Consider the following 15,843-nt stretch of genomic DNA (forward strand, 5'->3'; position numbering starts at 1 on the left):
TCCACTCAGCCTCCTCTCCTGACCTGCCTTTTGTCCAGATTTATCCCTGTTGCATTTTGTACCTGAGGCTGTAGCATCCTTCTCTCTCACATCCCAGGGAGCCCAGCCTGGGTGCTGCGTGGGGCACAGCTGTGATGTGGTGACCCTGGTAAGACAGCACTGTTAGCAGCCTGTGCTCCCAGGCTTTTGAGGCAAAAGTTAGGGAATTTTGTGCCTTTGGGTATTTCAGCTACATATAAAGAAAAAAAATTACACCAAATCACTGCTTGATTCTTGGGGCCACCAGGATGACTAAGAAATCACCGAGGCCATGGCTGGTGATGTGTCTTCGACAGGACTCTCATTGAGCAGTCATTTGTCTGGAGCATCTCCCCTGTGAGGAAAGGCTGAGTGAGCTGGAGCTGTTCAGCCTGGAGAGAAGAAGACTAAGGGGGGACCTTATGAATGTTTATAAATATCTTAAGTATGGGATGCAGGGGGACGTGGGCAGCCCCTTTTCAGTGCTCTGTGGGGACAGGACAAGGGGTGATGGCTGCAAGTTGGAGCGCAGGGAGTTCCCCCCCAGTGTGGGGAAGAACTTCTTCCCAGTGAGGGTGAGGGAGCCCTGGGACAGGCTGCCCAGGGGGTGTGGAGTCTCCTTCTCTGGAGATACTCAAGACCCATCTGGACACCGACCTGTGCAATATGAGCTGGGGACCCTGCTTTGGCAGGGGGTTGGACCTGATGAGCTCTCAAGGTCCCTTCCAACCCCTGTGATTCTCTATGGGCGAGCTGGACACAACACTGTGAGTGATGTCGCCTCTACCAGCGCTCAGCCTCCCCAGGCAGGTAACGCTCTGTTCTGGTGGTTCTCGGATGAGGTGCTCAGGGATCTGGTTTAGCACAGGACAGGAACGGTTGGACTCGATGGTCTTAAAGGTCTTTTCCAATCTTGTGATTCTGTGATTTTGTGATTCTTGGGGGTAGATGCCTCTACATCATTCATTTCCTCTTTGTCAATATTAACTGATGCGTTGGTGATTAAGTTCAGCCAAGACATCGTTGCGTCGCCGTTAATCATTCCTCCACCTCTCAGAGAAGTCATTAGAAAGAACCCGTCGCAGCTATTTTTATACCCCATTTAATTTTCGTGCCGGCATTGCATTTTAATTCTTCTAATGTATCTTCACAATGATAAAAATTTGCATATCTCCATTCACTGAAGAGGATCTATTAGCCAGAGCACAAATAAAACGCCGCCGCTGCCAGGGGGGTTTCTGGAGGGATTGGATTCCAATGACCGTGTATTTATGCCCACATACATGTACTACATTAAAAGGAATTGCTTCACAGGTGGAATTACTACCCTGGACAATTCTAATTTGTTGGAAATTAAACATAAGTGGTTGATTCTGGCTGCTACATGACATAAATTACTGGCAAATTGCTCTGTAGGATTTCATTATAAAGGACACGCTGGTGGGAGCGATGTGCTGCTGTAGTCCTGAACTTTGAGTTGTGCCAGAGCTTGAAGGGCGATGGCAGAACTTAACTTTGGTTTAAAGTCACACAGATCTAGAAGTGATGCTGTTTACTTCTCTGACTTGGCCTTTCAAATCTTCTTTCCCTTCTGTGTGAAAGCCAAGCACAAAAGATGATCAGAGGGCTGGAGCAGCTCCCCTACGGAGAGAGGCTGAGGGAGCTGGGCTGGGTCAGCCTGGAGAAGAGAAGGCTGTGGGGGGACCTCATTGCAGCCTCCCAGTCCCTGAAGGGAGCAGAGGAACAGGAGGGGAATCAGCTTGTTAAAGGGGGTTGGTAATGGCAGGACAAGGCAGATGGATTAAAGCTGAAGGAGGGAGGGAAGAGTTAGATGAGATGTTAGGGGGAAGTTCTTTGCAGAGAGAGTGGTGAGGGGCTGGAACAGGCTGCCCAGAGAGGCAGTGGGTGCCCCATCCCTGGGGGTGTTCAAGGCCAGGTTGGCTGGGGCCCTGGGCAACCTTGTGTAGCTCCAGGTCTGGAGATTGGTGTCCCTGCCTGTGGCAGGGGGTTGGAGCTCGGTGATCCTTGGGGTCCCTTCCTACCCAGAGCAGTCTGTGACTCTATGAAAAGGCACTTGTTGAAATACATTAGACTCTTGTGTTCATCCCACACATTGTCTTTAGTAAATGCGAAGCAGCGGGAGGTGCACGGGGCCTTTCCTGGGCTGGTGCTCAGCGCTGCAGCACCACCAGCTTTAGCTGAGCAATAACAATGCTTAAATGTAGCTCCCAGGAGAATAATCGGTCTGAAATGTGATGATGGGAAGATTTTATATTCATGGATTGTTAAGGCTGAAAAAAAAACCTTTCATTGCCATCTGCATAGAAGTTCTCTTGGCGAATCTGGCTTTAAACACTGTTCCACTGTGCACCATCAAATCCTTCCATGGCCAGTGGGTTGCACTAAAAAATTTGATGGCTTTGGCCCTCATCCTAGCTCCAGTGAGCAGCAGCCATGCTGCCGGGTTGGTGGCCCTGCCTGTGGCAGGGGGTTGGAGCTCTGTGATCCTTGGGGTCCCTCCCAACCCAGACCAGGCTGGGATTCTATGATTCAGTTAAAAGTTGCTTTTCAAATAAGCACAGAGTTTCTCCCTGGCTTGCTCTTTGCAAATCATGTGGGCTGCAGAGGTGTCACCGGTGGGTCCCAGGTTCTCCAGGGACATTCCTCAGTCCTGGGGATGGAAGTGACAAAATGGGGTGCCATGACATCCCTGGGCAGAGGGAAGGATGGCTGTGAAGGGTTAGAACACTGCTTCCTTTGTAGCATCTTGAGAGAGAAACAGCGTTGCCATGGTACCATTCAATATTTATCTTTCCATTCCCCAAAATACAAGGGACAGCAGCCCAAACCATGAAAAGTTTATCAGCAGAGCAGACTCTGCTGAAAATTGGGAATTATACCCTTTCCTTGGCTTTTGGAAGCAGCTTATCATTATTCAATGATCACACTTTTGCTACAGCTCATCAAATAAAGCAAATAATGCTTTGCAGATCTGTGGGACAGTGAATGTTGTGGCTTTACTTCTGAATCATTCCTTATTTACACATGTGGATGTGTTTCACTTGCAAGAGTTTTACATGTTTTTGTGAAACTCAGAGCTGCTGGTTGATGCCTGCTGCTTGTTCAGGATTTCCAGAAAACTTATTGTCCCATCAAGAAGCCAAACCAGGCCAGAGGCATCAGCCTGGAACATCCCAGCAAATGCCTGCAGCCAGCAGACGAGGTTTGGACTGCAAAAAGCCAGTTTACACATCCTTGAGAGCGGTGACTGGGGTTCTGTGACTGTAAATCCTTCTGCAGACCACGCTGCCAGGTTGGATGGGGCCCTGGGCAACCTTGTGTAGCTCCAGGCCTGGAGGTTGGTGGCCCTGCCTGTGGCAGGGGGTTGGAGATTTCTGAGCCTTGGGGTCCCTTCCAACCCAGAGCAATCTGTGATTCTCTCTGATTCTAATTAGAAACGGCTGAGCTTCTGCTGATCCTGGCTCTCTATGAAGAAAATACAAGTTTGATGAAAACAAAAAGTACTTTGGGAAAGTCAGTTTTCCATTCAGAAGTGATGAAGGCAGTTCTTGTTGAACACCACTGGTGAAAACTACAATTTAATGTTAAATTTACAATGGGAAGGAAAAGCAAGTAGTAGCTGATGCACACATCGTCCTGTTTCTCTGGAGTTAAATTCATGGACTAGAGCTTCTCCATGGACTTGATGACCTTAAAGGTGTTTTCAAACCTTGTGATTCTGTGATTCCTTTTTTATATTTGATTCCCCCCATACAATTCACCCTGGGGGAGCCACGGTGCAACTCTCTGCATCGTCCTTACATTGCAGCTTGGGCAGAGCATCACCCACCCCTGACCTTTCTCACAGTGAGTGAAGGTGCAGATGTGCTACCCAGACTTTGGGGGTGAGAGCTGAATGGTCCTCTCTGCCTCCAGTCGGGCTGGGAGGGCATTCCATCAAAGGATTTAGTCATTTGTTGGTTAAAGCATCCTTTGGGAGTGATGGTAAGTATCCTCAGCAGAGATGTCAGGGTCGGTCTCTTCTCTCAGGTGACAAGTGGTAGGACAAGAGGAAATGGTTTCAAACTGGACCAGGGGAGATTTAGGCCAGGTATCAGGGAGAATTTTGGTACTGAAAGGGCTGTCAGGCATTGGGACAGGCTGCCCAGGGAGGTGGTAGAGTCACCATCCCTGGAGGGAATTAAAAGACATGTAGATGTTGTGCTTGAGGATGTGGTCTAGAGGTGGGCTGGGCAGGGTGAGGCTGTGGTTGGACTCGATAATCTTAAGGGGAGAAAATCTGGGGTTTTCCTTCAAAAAAAAAAAGCTGGAGACCAACAGTAGGTTTTTATTTGTCTGACCCTTTGTATCTGGGTAGGGCTGATAAATTCACCTTATAATAACCAGATCCAGCTACCTCAGTGGTTGCAGTGTGATCCTCAGCATCCTCCTCCTGGCTTGCAGGGCTCCGCGTGTGCTGAGGCAGCGTGTCTCTCCTGTTCTCCTTTTCCAGAGCAATTACCACTTATAAAGGGAGTTTGGCAACGCAGAGCATTGCCCAGCTCAGAGGAAGGGGTTTTGTACTTGTTACTGCTGTCATATTTCATTTGTTAGTGTCTTGTCAGAGAGCTGGAACCGCTGGCACGGCGCTGGCTGGGTGATGGCTGCGTTAACTCCGCAAAACAGATCCTGCCCCAGAGAGATTGTGGTGGGAATGTGACCAAGAGAGAAGCACAGTGGGATGGGGGCACCCAGCAGCAAACCAGAGCTGCCAGCGTGGTCCTTGTGGGGTCAGCATCCTCACTGCCACACTGGTGGGATTTAAGTTCTCCCTTTAGTTTTCTATGTATTTTTTTATTAATTTAAATCTTGGTGATGTATTTATTTGAAAATAGACATTTTCTGATATTAGTCTGAAAAGTACTCCAGAAATAGTCCTGCCACAGACAAATCTTCTCTTTTCCTTCTCTGTTTCTAAACAAAGATTTAAAAGATGGTTTTCAACAGCCCCACAACTAGATAAGGGTCTCTGGAAACCCTTCACTGGGATTTCTGGGAAAGGCAAGAGGAGCTGAACAAGATGATTATTTACAAAAGACCCTGGGGCCAATGCCCTGCTGGCATCTGGAGCTGTGTCCCTGGGGCAGCGCCCTGAGCATGGGATGTGCTCTACATGAGGAATGTTTTCTGAGGAGTGATAGGGATAAGGTAATTTGGGAATAAGGTAATTTGGGATAGGTGGGGATGCTTGATAACTTACTATTGAGTGTTGGCTTTTCATGTGCCAGTGATGTATTGTAAAAGTGGTGATTGCTGAACACTGTAAATAAGGTGGGTGTTTCCTTCCCTCCTCCATTTGTTAGTATAGGTGCTACCTATCCTAATTAGCTCTAATTACCAAAGGTGAAAGGGAATTTCCATGCAAGCAGGCATTCCCCTTGGTGTGCTGTCAGTGGGTTTTGGCACATGGGTGCACAGTTCCAGGTTGGTTCTGCAGTTCTGGTTTAATTTACAGGTAGGTGCACAAATGGTTTGGGGTTTTTTTTTTTAATATTTCCAGACATGAAGTTTCCATTGCACTGAAATAAATCCATTACCAGAGGCTGTAATATCTGTATCTGAGCTCTGGCTGGAAAATCAACACTGGCATTTTCCTGAGGACCATGGTCATTATGTAGCTGAGTATCCAAAAGCTCTCTGGCCATCTAGTCTGGTCTTCTCTGTGTCAGGCTGTCAGGTCTCACTTACTCCAGGAAGTTTTCCCTTGCCTCAGAAGACTTATTTCCACAGTTCTTTTTTTGCCTGACTCTTCAGCATCTTTAGATTCTCTCAACTTCTTCAGGAAAGAGCACCTATGCTTATTTCTCTCCTTTATTTTCACATATACGTGCCTGTTTTCTGCAGGACTCTGTGAGAACCGAGGGAATATGATATCCTCCAATCTCAGCTCTGCCACCAAAAGCCCACACTAGTTAGCTTTAAACTCTAAAGCTATTTATAGTTTAGAGGGATTTTTCTTTTTTTTTTTTTTTTAAATACATACATGGTTTTTATTTATCTAGAAAAAGAGAACGTTTGTGGAGCTTTCAAAGGATACAGCCAGACTGAGGTTGAGATGCTCTGCTACCCACCTACGTCTGGCAGGTCTCAGAGGCGTTTTCATGGAGATCATGCCCTGCCTGTGTAAAGGGATAACAGCAGCTGTAAATCACTTAAGAGTTGTAAAGACTAAATGATTTGCCTGCCTAGACTTGTGCTCTGCTTCCACCGCTCTATCGGAGAGCGATTCTATTTGGTACAGAGAGAGGATGGGCTCAGATGTCCCTGTGGTGCCCTAAGAGCTGGGGCAGCTCTCCAGCAGCTCATAACAGAGCAGAAGGAGAGGTGAGAAAGCTTCTCCTTCCCCTGCCCAGCCCCCAAAAAAGGGTCCTGGGCTTCAGGAAGGTTCAGTCTCACACTTGGGGAGGCATGGTGGAGGAGGGTGGGCAGGATGTATGGTGCCAGCAGCGCTGCTGTGACGCATCCTTTGCCATCAGTGGGGTTTTAGTGGGTAGTTTGTTTCAGCAGAGCTGGGTCAAGAGCAGTTTAATGGTCCCAGTTGAATATTTATACAAATCCCTTGAAGGGAGCACTCTTGGAGCGGGCATGCTCTCCAGCCCTTGCCACTGGTCTTGGCTGCTTCCTCACAGTAGCCAGGAAGCTGATTGGAATTTATTTTTTGGATTTGTTTTATTTTCTACTGCATTAAATAAAACCAAGTCAGGACATGGAAAGCCTTAAAGTGCCATTTCAATTGAGTTTTCGATTGCATATGAAAATAATCTGCAGAATAGCTGGAGGTGCCCAGAAAGAACAGCTGGAGGATAGAGAGACATGGGAATAACGACTGCGGAGGGGTGGGAACCGTGTGAGGCTTTGCCAGCATCATAATGAGTCCTGCAGTGCAGATGGCTGGAGCGGTCTTTCCCCAGCATGTTTCAGCATCCAGTGATCTGCTGGAGGCTGGATTCCCACCATCAGCTTTAACAGCCTCTCCTAGGTGTATCGTTCCTGGGCGGGTCTGACTCTGCTCTGACTTTACCCTCTGGAACAAAAAGCAGGGCAATGAGTTGTCTAAATGGCTGCAGGACTTTGTCCAGAGGAATAGGTCCTGGCATTCCCCTAACCCTGCTGCACCATAGCTTCACCATGTCTCCTCCTTTCATCTATATCTGGGTATCACTGGCTCTTTGCACCATTAAGGAACACCGAGCCCATTCCAAAGAAATGTTGGAAGCGTTGATCTGCCTGAGGGTAGGGAGGCACTTCAGAGGGACCTGAACAGGCTGGACCCATGGGCTGAGACCAATGGGATGAAGTTTAACAAGGCCAAGTGCAGAGAGCTGCACATGGGACAGAACAATCCCATGCAGCACTACAGCTTACCCTCACAGGCAAACATGCCCTCAATAACTTAAACACCCCCCAAAGAACCAGAAAAGGAGAGAAGAAAGGCTGCCTTTTTAAGGTAGAATGACTTGGATTTTGCACTGTGCATCCCTCAGGCAGTGAAATCATTTACATTTTGTTTCATCAGATATTGGAAACAGAGCTTGCTTAAGTTGGCTAGGCTGGCATTTTAAACTCAAGGTGGTTTAGCATCATTCCCTGCCTGGGAGGGGGTGAGTCCCACCACCCAGTCCATCATGGGCCAGTCTGGAAGGCAGCAGTGTGGTCCCCTGCCCACCTAAACCCTCACCCCCTTCTGAGATGGTGTCACCGGACCTGATGTGTCATCTACTGGTCTTGTTCTCTGTAGTGAGGTTCCTACCCCAGGAGTACTTAAAGGTTACTCCACTGTAGCTGGCTGGGGTGGCAGTTAGAGTGGTGCTCCTGTTGAGTGAATCAAATCAAACCGTGACCATAAATAAACAGAAACTGAAGCTGAGGTTCTGGTTTTTCGTATTTATTCCTGTTGCTAGAGCTGGGAGAGAGAAACTAATTAATTTACTTAAGCTCAAACACAAATTGGAGGAACCAAATCAGCAGGTGAAATCTCTGCTCGAGGCCACACAGAATAAATTCACTGAATGGTGTGTTTGCTCCTCAACAAATCTCATAATAAAGACCATGATACAATCCGTGCCCTGAAAAGCAGCTGTCTGCTTTAAAACACACAAGCATCCTTGCTGTCATGTCCCTGGGTAGCTAGGGAGCCTTCCTTTTCCATATGAATCCTTAGGACATAAATGTACTTAGGCTAAAAATAATAAAAATGAAACATTAATATCAATCCTGGTTTAACTTCAGGCCGTTTGCTTCCCAAGGATAATCGTTGAAGAGGAAGGAGCTGTGCTCCCTTTGTGGCTTTTCTGTATATTTTTTGAAAACTAAGGCAGGAATGAGTATAGCAAAGTAAATTAAATCAAATTGCTAAAGCCTTGTGGAAGAGGGAATGCAAATGAATTAAACACATATGAGGTCCAAACAGCTACAGAGTAAGTTTCCTTCTGAGCATCATTACTCTGAGAAGGTGCCTGAGACACCAAGACCTTCACTAGCTGCGAAATCACTGCCTTGGAAAAACAAAACCCAGAGAAATAAACTGGCTACTATCATATATTGTAGTTTATATCACCCCTTTCCTTTGCCATTACAGTTACTGCCTGCCAAAGTGTAAATCTGAAATGTGCAAAGTTAACTTTCCTTTTCTGTCACTGGGTATCATCAGTTCCTGGATAAATGGAAATCCTGCAATTTAAAGACTATTTTGACCTTGAAGGCAGGGGAAAGTTTCATTTAAAAGCTATTTATAAGTTTAAAGTACCTTATAAGTAAATAAACCAGGGGAAGAAGAAAGAAGGCACTGAATACCTATAGATGCTAAAAGGCATTAAAGCAGAGGTGCCATGGAGAGGTGAGCCAGGAGTTTTCATTCACTGAAAGCTCTGCAAAACCAGAGAAGAGGGCATTGTTACAAATAAGAGACCAGTTTTGGATATCCAAAGGTTAAATGGGCTTATAAGCAACAGGGAAAAGAGGATAGCAAAATTAAAGGCTATGTAACTCATCTCACCTGAGCTGTGCAGTGCCCCCCATTCTCTCCCTCTCCCCAGGATGCCGGGCAGGGAGCATCCTCAGTCAGATGCTGTTTGCCCATCCTTGTGTTTATTATTTTATAGGATGACCTGTGTCTGGCTCAGAGCTTCTGGTGGTTTTACCTGGTTTTGACAGTATATCGTGGTGCTGGCTGTGAGGGGCTGAAGAGGTTGTGGTATGGAAACCCGGATTGGAAAGAATACCTGGAGTGAATTTGATTAGTAATTTCTCTGATAGCCATTGTAAATCAGGATTCAGAAGGTATTTGGGACTCACAGACTTGTAAGGGTTGGAAGGGACCTCAAGAGATCATTGAGTTCAAAAGTATAGACAATTATAAACCTGGATGGTTAGAGGACTATGCAAGAGTCTGTGACTGGCAGCTCAGGCATGCCCAGCTAAACACTCTGCCTTATGAGAAAGCTGAGGTCTGACACATTTTCTTTCCCTTGAATAGCTCTTATCTTTAAGCCAACAATTCCCTGCAAAGCTACTGCCTTGGGAAACTATTAGTGAAGGAGAATAAGGTGGAGAAATTGTACAGCAAGGGCAGATGAAGACACTGTCGGGTCGTGTTGAAAGGGCAAACATCAGGCAGGAGAGAGAGAGCAGAGGAATTTCTTATGAATTTGTCCTCTCTGGTGTTTTTTATGCTGTACCTGGGCACAAAGAATACTCACGCTGTGATGAAATTTTCTGATGACACAAAATTAGGGGATATTATCAATGGGAAGAAGGCTGGTGGTGTTGCAGATTTAGGATGTGTGGTCTTTAATCTGCACTTATCAGCGTCTGTACTGCAGTCTGTGTACCAGTTAAGGATCTGGCTTCAAAATTATACCAAGCCTCATGATACTACAAAGATACGGGTCAGGCTGGGATCGATGGGGTTTGGGATCAGCAGTTTTCACATCATTCTCTTCTTAATCAATCTTTTTGGGGGGGGAATCTCAGTCAGAGGGAATTGTCCTCACAGTTAATATCTGCCATGCCAGCTGGGGATGATGCTATTCACCCCCTTGACTCTCTGCTCACCCAAGCTGACAAATAGTGGGGGTCTTTTCCCAGTGATTCCAAAAGGAACTTGGAATATACAAGATTAAAGGTAATTATTGCAATGAGCCACGTTTACAGTTGCTGGATGTCATGAGCTCTAAGCTAAGTTGTCTTGATATGATGGTCTCCAAAATTTACATTGATTTCATATTTAGCTGGTTTCCTGTCTAACCAAGAGACAGTGTGAGCACAGTTCCTGATTTACAGGAGCCAAAGGAACCTGTTTACAGCTTCCATTATGTAGGGAATTAAATATTGAGGGTCTCAAGGTTATTGGTATCTATGATGGAGGTAGCGGGAGATGAAGGAACTGAGGACAAGATGCTCTTTGGGGAGATAGTGGTACCAGTGATCTCTGTCAGAAAGGAACACAGTGTGGACTCTGTTCTCATTCTCTTGCAGAGCTCATTGGGGGTTCGCTGTGTTTTCTGCCTGACAGACAGCCCTCACTACCTGGATGCAAAGTTTTCGTGGCTCTCCCAGGCACAGGAGGCTTTCAGGGTTTCTTCTTTCTCCTAGCCTAGAGATGAGCTGTGTCTTTAGCACCTTGCCACTGTTTTGCATCCAATTGCCAACGCTTCATGCACGTTATTCATGCACATTACCTGAGCTGAGCTGCCAGGAGCTCAGTGCCACCGTGGTGTCCAGGTTGCCCTCACTCTTCTGCAACGATTAAGCTCACATAAGGCAGTGGGGATGGTGAAATCAGACTGTTGCACATGCTTTCTGTGGGCTCTATTTCCTTTGTTTCATGTTTTGCTGCAGTCAAAAGTCTGTCAGAGTTTGTAGCCCCAAATGGAAATTATTTAACTGCCGTTTAATTCAGGTTACAGTAAAAGGGTCTGTTCTGTGCTCCATGTGGTATCAAACCTGCCCCCTGAGCGACAGAAAAGGGAAACATATGATTATAGACTTGCTGAAGCCTGAGGGCAGCTGCTGGGGGTGGGGGTGTGTCTGTGCCGCTTCCTTGATCCATCTTCTCCCACTGCATCATTAGATCCCCACACCCTGAGTGCAGAATTGCTGCCTCAGCTCCGTGCCTTGGTCACTTCACCTCCAATGGGCTGAGGCTTTCATCTCTTTTCCTCCCCCTTCCTCTTCCAGAAGGTGCCATGTGTCAGAGCTGGTGCTTGCTCCTTGGGGCTGGGGGAGCTGAGCATCCCAGGCTGCAGGAGCACCGGATGTCTTGCTGTGCCTCAGGAGATGACGCAGTGAAGCAGCACCGTGTCCTTAGGTACTCACAGGAAACATCAGTAAGCAGGATGTGATACCTGGGGCTGTATCTTTCTGTCTCTAGCTGGTTGGTGCTTACCGTGGGTGCACGTTTACTGCGGTAGATTCCCCTGCCATGGATGCCAGGCAGTGCTGCGATGCTCTAGCCTTGGAGCAGTGTCTGGTTAACACCACCTCTCCCGCTAATTCACTCCTGCTCTCCCTTCCTGTCTCCCACAGACCCCCCTGCCGTGGAGCCCACCTTCCTGGAGATCCGTCAAGGCCAAGGCCGGAGCATCACCATGAGCTGCCGGGTCCTGCGGGCGTATCCCACCCGGGTCCTCACCTACGAGTGGCGCCTGGGCAACAAGCTGCTGCGCACGGGCCAGTTCGACGTGCAGGACTCCACCGAGTACACGGTCAGCAGCCTCTCCCGCGACAGCTACGGCGTCTACAACTGCAACATCATCAACGAGGCGGGCGCTGGCCGGTGCAGCTTCCTCGTGACAGGTAGGCTTGGCCATGGCTCAGTCGTCAGTGGGTGCTCCGAGGTGATGGGCTGAGCGCGACGCAGGCTGGCGTGGCGTTGGGTAGCGCAGCTCTGGCTGCAGCTAATGAATTCACAGAGAGATACGTCCTTCCTGGCTTAAGTCGTCTGCGTTTGGGTTCTGGGGAGGTTGGTAACAAAATAGGTGGTTTAGCTTGTTTCTGGGGTTTTAGGATGAGGATTTTTATGTACAAAATATGAATGCCCTTCTCTGCAGGCATCTGGCAGTATGCTTTTGGGAGAGGCCTGAGTTGTCAGGCAGGAAATGTGAAGTTGGCAGTAAGGCTTGGGTTTCCTCTTCTCTCTGGTACACTTGGCAACCTCGGAGACCGGGGCAGGCAGACCACGTTTCCAGCAACTTCAAACTACCCGAGTACAGAGGGGCGTTGAAATTTGTTCCTTTTCTCAAAAAGGAAAGGAGTTTGGGAGGTTAGTGCATGAGATCCTGGACTCTGGGAGGATGTGCAACCTCTGCCATGATCTACCCATGTTGTGTGATTAAGGCCCTGGACTCAGACACACTTCATATGTCTTTTCCCTTTAGAATCCACATTAATGTTAAATGGGTGGTTAGACACACAAGTCTTGATTCTTCCTCTACTGGAAATGAGTTGGCAGATATTGTGCCCAAGCTGAGGTTCTGTGGTCACTGGAGTCACATCAGCTGTAGATTCTCCATCCCTCCAGCCTGGTTTTCCAGGTACTTTTTAAATCCAGTGAAGGGAAAAATTAAAAGCATCTCTATTAAGTGATGCACCTCCTCCCAAGGTCTGTGGTGGGCCAGGAACCCTCTGTTCCTCTGCACCAGCTGGAGGGGTGTCCAGCCATCTCCCCTGCCCACGTGGACTCTCTTTGGAGCTCAGCAACAGCCCCACCAGCCTCCCGAAGGCTGTCGGTGTGGTAGCCCCATTTCAGCTCCAAGTCCTTCCCATCAGCTGCTTGAAAAGGAATGGTGAGGAAAGAAAACAACAACCAAGAAGTTCAGCAGATGTAGAAGAAAGCTTCCTACAAGGAAGGATCTCCCATCATAGTGGGGAGTTTAGTCTTGTTTACTGACTTGGCTCCAGCTGCAGTTGGACCTAAAGGAGGTTTTTGCTTTTAGGGCTGCTGGCAGCTCTCTGGACCATGCAGGTCTTCAGGAAAACAGGCATTATTCTTCACTTCTCTGGTACCAACTGAAGGGGCATGGGTTTAGTGGAGAGCTCTGTGCAAGTCCTGGATATCAGAGTAGACCCTCCATACATGTCCCTCCAGGGAATAAAGGGAACACTTGGATGCAGCTCCTCAGTGTTTTTCAGTAAAATCTGGTTTTATAGGAGAAAGATGTGGGACTGCACAGGGATACTGGTTTTTTTCCTGATTTTGGATGTAGTTGGCAGGGATTTCATCGGGCCAGCAGCACGTGGCACAAATGTGATGGGAACACAGTGAGCACCCCAGTGACTGATGGCTCTGCCTCTGTCAGAATCTAATCGAGCCTTTGGCTGACTCATCATTCAGAGGTATTTTCACAGCCACCAACTTCTCCAAATCTTTGGAGTTTAATCCAAAAAGGTGGCTCCAAAGGAAACCAGAGAAAACATTCTTCCTCAAATGAGTTAAATGCAGCTCAATTTACTGTTCATCGTGTTTTGATTGTGAGACTGGGGAAACCTGTTCTAAGGCAATTATTTTGCCAGGTTTGGGGCAATCCGATTGGCTTTCTGTGATTTATTACCACGCCAAAGCAAGGCACATAACTGAAAATTAGTCCTGGAATGGTTTTGTGATGTATTGTCTCACATCCCAGTATCCAGTTCTGGCCTCCCTGGTATAGAAAAGACAGGGATCTCCTGGAGAGAGTCCAGCAGAGGCTGCAAAGGTGATTAAAGGCTTGGAGCATCTTCCCTGTGAGGAAAGGCTGAGTGAGCTGGGGCTGTTCAGCCTGGAGAGAAGACGACTAAGGGGGGATCTGATCAATGGGGATCAATAGCTGAAGGGTGGGACACAGGGGGACATGGGCAGCCTCTGCTCAGTGTCTGTGGGGACAGGACAAGGGGTGATGGGCTCAAGTTGGAGCACAGGGAGTTCCCCCCCAATGTGGGGAAGAACTTCTTCCCAGTGAGGGTGAGGGAGCCCTGGGACAGGCTGCCCAGGGGGTGTGGAGTCTCCTTCTCTGGAGAGAATCCAGCCCTGTCTGGACACCGCCCTGTGTGCCCTGTCCTAGGGACCCTGCTTTGGCAGGGGGTTGGACCCCATGGGCTCTGGGGGTCTCTTCTAACCCCTATGATTCTGTGATTCTGTTTTATTCCCAGGTTTTCTTGTAGTGGCAGTGTGCTGCAGTGCTCACGTTGCAGAGCTGAGGGGAAGCATTGGTATGCTAAGAGAAGGGTTTTCAGTACAGTATTAAAAGCTGCCTGGATGAAAAGATTTATACTGGCCCTAGAGTTTGCCAAGCCCGTTTTTACTGCATTTGTATTTTGAGCCAGATTTGAGAAGATGCAAGTGAAATAAATCACATGTGGAAAAGGGGATTGATTTATACCAGGTAGGCCAATCTGAGGCAGATTTAACCTGCTTCTGTCTTAAAAATAAATAATAACATACAAGCAAAATTGTATTTGTGGGAAAACAAAGTTGAGTTCAAGCTTCTCACAGCTTCACTGTCGGTGTATTTTACTCGGCGGTTGATAGCGCATCATATCCAAGGAGCAACACAAAGTACGTTCCAGGCAGCACATCATTACAGCCCTGCAAGGCTGAGAGAAAACTGGGGGGGGGAAACATTGTGCAAGATGCCATGAATGGCACAGGAGGCTCTGTGCAGGCAGAGGAAGGGTTTGTGCGCTGGAGGAAGGGGCTGTGTAAGCACAGGGCAGGGTGGTCCCCATCCTGGGAGACCCTGCACCGGTGAGGCTGCCCCTCGAGTGCTGTGACCAGTTCTGCCTGCTGCTGGTTAAAGTTCTGTAGCTTTGGGGCCCTTTCCTGTTGGGGGAAGCCTTCTGTGCTAAACTGAGGGGCAGGAGTGTCTGTTGTTTGGAGCCTCCTGCTTTATTCTTTTTTAATGTGAAACTCTGTGGGATTCACATAAAGTACAAGCAAGAGTCCTAGTTCAGGAAGGATATTTAGGAGCCTATTCCCTGTATTCCTTGTACCCACACAATCCCAGAACGTCAGGATTTTGCCAGTGATCTGTTTTCACTCAACAGTGGATTCTTTCTAGGTGTGAAGGCACCTTCCCAAGCCAGGAACTCAGCACAGTTTTCACCACCTGAACTGGATGTGTGTTGTGTGAAGGACGTGGCAATGTGTCTAACATCCATCTGTTCCATTCCTCACTCTGTCATTGCCCATCATGGACCCAGTGTCCAGACTGGAGGAGGGACCTGCAGGAGCTGTGTGTTGTGTTTATCTTTAGAAACAGGTAGAGTTCAAGAGTTTTCCTCTCCCCTTTCCAGAAACCTGTAGCTGTAAGTGCCAGGCACTGGAGTGATCACGGCTGGGTGGTGCTGAGCAGCAGCCAAGGGATGCTGGGTGATACTGCACCCCTGCTCACCAGCGTTACGTGGGGTTTTTCCTCCTCATGTAGCAGCACTCAAGCTTCATGCTTGCTTTTTAAGCAAAACTACAGCACAGAACTGAAGCAAACCCCCATGGCCTGAGTTTTCCTCCTCTGACTGCAGCATTTATCTGCTGGTGCTGTGACTGCGCTGTCCTACCCCCACCAAAGGGACCGCTTCTGCCAAACAAACCTACGAGCCTCAAACACATGTGAGTGGGGAGTAATAATATGATTTTATGCTCTAATTCTTTCTCTGGAGAGTCTTGCAGTAAAAATGCCATTATTTTACCCAGTGCAGGAGTCTTGTTAGTCAGTGGTCCAAGCCTTGCCCACCCTTTGAGGATGGTGGCTGCGGTCCTGACGTCCAGGCTCTGCTGGCAGCTACCACAGT

At 48.0% G+C, this 15,843-nt stretch overlaps 1 protein-coding gene across 2 annotated transcripts in view; it reads left to right on the forward strand.

The window, feature by feature from the left end:
• MDGA2 (MAM domain containing glycosylphosphatidylinositol anchor 2) overlaps positions 1-15,843 on the forward strand; it is a gene marked incomplete at both ends in the record, with an annotated part of 321,167 nt that overhangs the window by 234,663 nt on the left and 70,661 nt on the right. For both annotated transcript variants that reach the window (XM_084270655.1, XM_084270656.1), the window contains one exon: positions 11,605-11,874. In XM_084270655.1, coding sequence (XP_084126781.1) covers positions 11,605-11,874 — 270 coding nt within the window. The remainder of the gene's footprint in view (positions 1-11,604; positions 11,875-15,843) is intronic.

Source organism: Gallinula chloropus (genome assembly GCF_964237585.1).
Source record: "Gallinula chloropus genome assembly, chromosome: 14".
Taxonomy (NCBI): Eukaryota; Metazoa; Chordata; class Aves; order Gruiformes; family Rallidae; genus Gallinula; species Gallinula chloropus.